This window comes from Paramisgurnus dabryanus, chromosome 13, assembly GCF_030506205.2.
Source record: "Paramisgurnus dabryanus chromosome 13, PD_genome_1.1, whole genome shotgun sequence".
In the NCBI taxonomy this organism is placed as follows: domain Eukaryota; kingdom Metazoa; phylum Chordata; class Actinopteri; order Cypriniformes; family Cobitidae; genus Paramisgurnus; species Paramisgurnus dabryanus.
The window spans coordinates 34,969,946-34,976,024 of NC_133349.1; the positions used below are offsets into that span (position 1 = coordinate 34,969,946).

The 6,079-nt window shown below is 35.3% G+C and overlaps 1 protein-coding gene across 1 annotated transcript; it reads right to left on the reverse strand.

Annotated features, from left to right (window-relative positions):
- Window positions 1-547: 547 nt before the first annotated feature.
- Window positions 548-4,512, reverse strand: cnih4 (cornichon family member 4). Its single transcript, XM_065246408.2, has 5 exons — window positions 4,404-4,512; window positions 3,950-4,018; window positions 2,963-3,075; window positions 2,739-2,879; window positions 548-1,898 (listed from the first exon to the last, which is right to left on the reverse strand). The coding sequence occupies exons 1-5, from the start codon at window positions 4,470-4,472 to the stop codon at window positions 1,871-1,873; spliced, it is 420 nt and encodes a 139-aa protein (XP_065102480.1). The 5' UTR covers window positions 4,473-4,512; the 3' UTR covers window positions 548-1,870.
- Window positions 4,513-6,079: the final 1,567 nt, after the last annotated feature.

The window sequence follows — 6,079 nt, forward strand, 5'->3', positions numbered from 1 at the left end:
GTGAATGACTTTCCATAGCTTCCAGGCATTTCTGTGAAATTGATAGTATAATGGTAATACTAATAGACACACAGTTAGGGACCGTAGAGAGACAGACTTCTCTGATTGATGAAGCTGCATTTGGCAGATGCTTTTATCCAAAGCATGCATTACAAGGTATACAAGGTATTTTTAGTAGTTTCATGTTCCCTGGGTTCAAACCCATGACCTTGTGCATTGCTAAGCAACGCTCTGCCACAGAGATACACAGGAACACCTTATAAAGGGTACAAGTTGTTCTCTTAAATTATAATTATTTTTAATTATTAAATTATCAACTTGTGGTTTTGTAGAGGCATGTATTGTTGCTTCATCTCAGAGTTCATAGTAGTCAGACTTGAAAATTGTATTTAAAATAAAAAGGGCTTTTCAAGAACCTGACCATTTAACTTCACTGGCAATCCATTTGAGCAGTAATGTTTACACATCTATTTTCAATTATTTGTGTTTTCATAATAAAAGCTATACGTACATATTCATTTCAAATCATTATTTGTAATATAAATGGTGACAATTGGTCAATTTTTTTATTAAACCCCATAACAGTAAATGCACAAAAGAAAGTGTTGACAAAATCTCACAAACCAAACTCAATTCCAGATGAAGAAACGCACGACCACTCGACACTCATTGAGATGTGCTGTTGAACAGGGCTATTCGACAGCTGTCCCAATGCAGGACAACACTGTTTAATAAATGAAGATCATTAGCTGGACCCATCATCACCAGAGCTGTGTAGTGTTTAACTTAACCAGGGGAATGGAGTGCTTATATAAAACACACAACCTGTCACCACACACCTATGTCTGGTTACCCAGCAGGAATTAACCCTAAAAATGCTGTTGTTACAGAAATTAGATCTTGCATAACTGTTTTAGAAGTGAAAAATTATTTTGCATTGCGAATATTTTACTACAATTAACCATATTTATATGTATTAATATAAAAAAGTTAAAGAAATATGTTATTGACAGGTTTTGTTTTTGTGAATTCACCAAACACTTGACTGACTGATAAAATCTTACTACAGAATGAAATGCAGGAGGCACAAATGTAATCTTACAATGTACACTTTGACAGCCAAAACCCGAAAACAGTACAACCAAAGACAAAGTTTACATCTAAAATCTAATGTGACAACTTATAAAACCTAAAAGCTTCAAATGAAAGAAAATCTTACAATAATACAGCTAATTTGATAATGGTTCATCTAGTTCTTAAACAACAATGCATACAGGTGATAAATCAAATTTGAAAAAAAAAACAATCAGGTGCATGTGTCAGTGAATATCACAAAACATATCAAGAAAATAATAAAACAAAGCCTACTTTTTGAATTGTGATAGTTTTTATGACAATAAGCATAATAATAATTAAAAAAACATTACAAGTAATAAGTATTCGAGGTGAACATCACAATCTAAAACCTCTTATTTATTTTTTAAAAATAGGCTTTATTTTATTTATGTAAAAACAGAATTTCTTTTATCATTTGGGCTTTGTGACCCGGACGTATTCGTAAAAATCACCTGTGTGCGTTCAGTGATTTGCCGAGCACAGTGCGATTGTCTTGATGCTTCAGCCCTGAGAAGCAGTGCAAGATCACTTAAGTCCAACAAACAAAATTAAACAAATACATAGCAAATGATCAGAAAACACTGTTCATCCAGGGGTTGTGGTCACCAGAATTGAGTTGTAGTTGTCTATAAAGTGATATGATGTCTTGAGGAGAGATGGGGCTGTTCTTCTGACTGGTAAACTTGAGCTTGTTTCACAATACCTAAAGGTCAGTTTATGATTTGGCAGGCGGTGTTATAAAGACTGCTGCGGGTCAGTCATTGATCAGAGCCAGGATCATGCTGCAAAAGACACATGTGATAACAGATCAAACCTCACTTACTGCAAGATAAACAAAAAGGTTATTTCACTTAATCAGAAACTCTAAATGGCTAGTAAGAAGAGAGTTTACCTTTAATCTGTCAAGTAAAACATCTCAGATTGTAAAACTTTTATTCTATTATTGTGGTATTATAAGTTTGAGATTTACTTCCCTAAACTCACATTAAAGCCCAGATTTACTAAACAGGGCAAATTAGCGTGAAAGTGCAATTTCGAAAAAGCATGGAGCAGTGATTTACTGGTGCACAGGTGCAAAAATTTCCATAATGACCAAAGCAATCTAGCAAGAGCTGCGCAAATCAGAGTAGTGTTTAAGTAGGCATTAAATAATGGCAAAAATACCAGTAAATTTGACAAGCACTAACGTTAGTAAATCATGTTGTGTGATTCATTACACTCCTCCCATAAATTTGGTGTCTGAAAGGGAATATATGGGGCTGTTTAAATTATAAAATGTAGTATTTTTGAAGAAACCTACCCATATATAAGAGGTTATAAAAAGAGAACAAATGAAGAAAGGATGAAACTATTGTTTCCACTTTGTTTGTTTGTTTGAAAGCAGAGGGTCTGTTCATTCATTTGATATATTTGTAAGTTTTAATATTTATAGAACAAAATTATTTCTCTTAAAGGCATTTTTTGAAACCTTTATATAAAAAGGCTGGCGGGGAATGAGTTAATATAATGCATTTTCAATAATATATTGATAAATGAATGTGCATCTAAAGTATGAAAACGAATGTAACGTTATTTAGGCAATGTCTTTTTTAATGCAAACTGATACAGTAAGAGTCTATTACCTGTACAGGTAGATGAAAAAGCAGAGAAGGTGAAAGCCCAGTTTGATCATGGCTTCCTTCATGTGGGACTTCAGCTGACCTCTGTTGTGAATCTCTGTCGGATCATAGACTCCCATGTTCCCCATTGGAACCTTCACGTATCTGCTCACCAGGGAAAGATAGGGTTAGTTATTATCCAAAGAGTTAGTTGTTAGATTGTATGGTCTATGTTTCAGACAGATTACCTGTAAACATTCCACGCTGCCACAGGCAGGTTGAGAAGAAACACAAACCAGTGCATGGAAACCAGCATTAACACAGTGGCCAGAGCCTGACCTATCATCTCAGGTATAACCCACTGAACATAAAGACACAGTTCATAAAAACACATGACATACCAAAGATAATTTACTGGTTATAATTCAAGCTAACAGAGCAGCAGTTTCTTTACCTTTAGACAGGAACACTTTTTAAATGTTATGTCTCATATACAGTATGTTAAAACATACCTTGGAGTAAATATCTTACAGTGGACACATCTTAACCCTTAAAGGGATAGTTCACCTTAAAATAAAAATTCTGTCATCATTTACTCACCCTCAAGCTGTTACAAACCTGTATACATTTCTTTGTTTTGCTGAACACAAAGGAAGATATTTATAAACAAGCAGGAAACAGGGGCAGCATTGACTTCCATAGTAGGACAGAAAAATACTATAAGAGTCAATGGTGCTCAAAAATGGTTCGGTAACAAACATTGCTCAAAAAATCCTCCCCTGTGTTCAGCAGAACAAACAAATTAAAACAGTGAGAAATTGATGACAGAATTTTCATTTTTGGGTGAACTAAGTGGATTTTGGTTTTGCATGTAATGATTAAAAGTGTATCTATAAAATGAAAAGCTGTCTGATAAAATGCTCAGGGTTATGGTAATGACATTACTATGTTAAAAACCTTTCCACACAAATTTACGAAATATAAAATTATGTTTTTATATACAAAATACTAAATGCCATTAGTCTAATGTTTTAAGAGGCTGAATTTAATTTATATGTTGTTGTTATTTAGGCATGATTAGGCAATCTATTTAGATATATAGCGTAGACCCGGGTTCTCATTTTCCAATGTGTTCTCAACCTTTACGCATCTCGACCTTTAAACCCATCAATCAAAATGTTTAAAGTTAGTGTACACTGCTCATGAAGTATGCATTTGGTATTAATCAGACTTACTTTGTTTAACTTTGAGCAGCAGGCTCGAGCATTGATGTAGTCACATTCTAGATCAGATAAAGTAATGATCTGACAGTGATGTTAAGAACTGATTAAAAAATAACAATCGATACAAACACAGACCTGTCAAGGTGATTATGAAATGCATGATCATTATCTGTAATGGCCCAACTAATAACAAGAAAACTTATCAGAATAAAGTCAGACTAAGATAACTAACGACCGTAAGCAAATCGTTTAAAATCACAAAAGCCCGATAATAAAACACACAAAAATAAAGATTTAAAAAGTATGCATAAACCAGTAAGCACATATCGTATCCGCAATCACAGTCTGCTGTGAGTGCTGCTGAAATAAACAAAACAAGAAATTACCGCTAAAATCTGATCAAAGGTGATCTCATCAAAAATGTCAAACGAGAACCATGGTAACGTGAAGTGTGCGTGAAGGATACAAAGTAAACAGAGAGGAATATTAAAGCACAACAGTCAACGAGTGATAAGATGAACACGGCCGCCTCCATTTCTCACTTCCCCTTTTTTAACTCTGCAACTGCCGCTTCCGGATTTGATTTCTTCTCTTGCGCTGCAGCGTCAGTATTGCGTCACAACAGCGCCACCCGGCAGCCGATATATTCAACTACAAAAAGTATATATAGACTATATTCAGCTACATGGCCAGAAGCTCGGGTAAGGTATTTTGTTGCAAAACACCTGCACATCCGTGACATTGGAATTTTTAGTGTAGAGATTATCCACACAGGTGTATTAGTCACAGATGAAGTGACTTTTTTTCTTTCAGTCAAGCAGTTACACCTTCATAAATCTTTCAGTTCAGCTGCATAAATCCTTTTATGAATCACAGATTAAGAAACTCATACTCTAACATTTTTTTGCTACAATTGCTGCAGTAAATATGGTGCAAAACATATTTGAAAGCCTGCATCAAAATATGAAGTCACACATACATTTTGCACACTAAAATCAGTAACCTATGTGCATTTATGCGATGGGAGCATGCATGTACAATGTTTTCTCACAAAATGTTTTTTATATATATATTTGTAACATAAACACAAGTACATAACTACAACTGTTTATTTCTACTGCTACAAGTTTCAAAAAAACATTTTGGTTGCAGGTGACAAGTTTTTATGTTCTCTTTTGCACAACATATCTCTGAGATCAAAGGTGCAAAAGTGATTTGTATCTGCAGGCTACGACAAGCACTGTCCACCAGGTGGTGCCCGAATGGGCATACTTACATGGGTTGTAAGTAAAATAAAAAGAGAGTCTAACTGTGCGTTCACACCGCCACCTGCAAGAGCGTCAAAGTTGCCGTAGTGATTCAATTCACTGAGAGCCAGCGGCAAGCTCCGGTAAGCAGCGGTGCGTCTTGGACAGTGTGAGCGTCGAGGAGAGTTGAAATCAACTCAACTTTATGGTAATGAGCATTTTTCTATAGCGTCGGTGGCAGGGCAGCAAGAGCGTTTCTTGAAGCTCTTGCCGGTGGCGGTGTGAACGCACTGTAATAATACATTCACACGGGGCGAAAGTGTTAACGCTTGACAGAAGGCGTGCCTGAAGCATGACCAACAGCCAATCACAGTGGCCGCAACACATGCCCATAATATATATATATTATGGATATTTCCCAGAATTAAATGTTACTTGAACTAATAAACTACATGCACAGATTAAGCATATATATGCATTTTGTACTTTATTTTGCGTAATATCTACCTGTCCCATGGGTTAGCTGTCATTACCAACACGCTCTGCATAAAGGGACTTTGCCACTTTTTTTCATCAAAAGTTTATTTGGTAGCCATGGTAACCCAATGACATACTGGAGCACATGGATTTCAAGCTGCAAGACTAATGCCTTGATGTCCAGAAAATTAAATAAATCTACTCTTTATTCTTTGTGTTGGGCATGTACACATATTATGCGTCATTACCATATGTGTTGTATTTCTGTATTTTCAAACATTTTTGAAATATTTTTATCACTTTAATAATTAAAATGGTGTACATTACATGTAGAAAGCTAGTTACACTTCCTTAGTCATCATCTTAGCTAGTAGGGCTAGGTTTTTGACAAAAATGTCATTACCAATACAGTCATTAC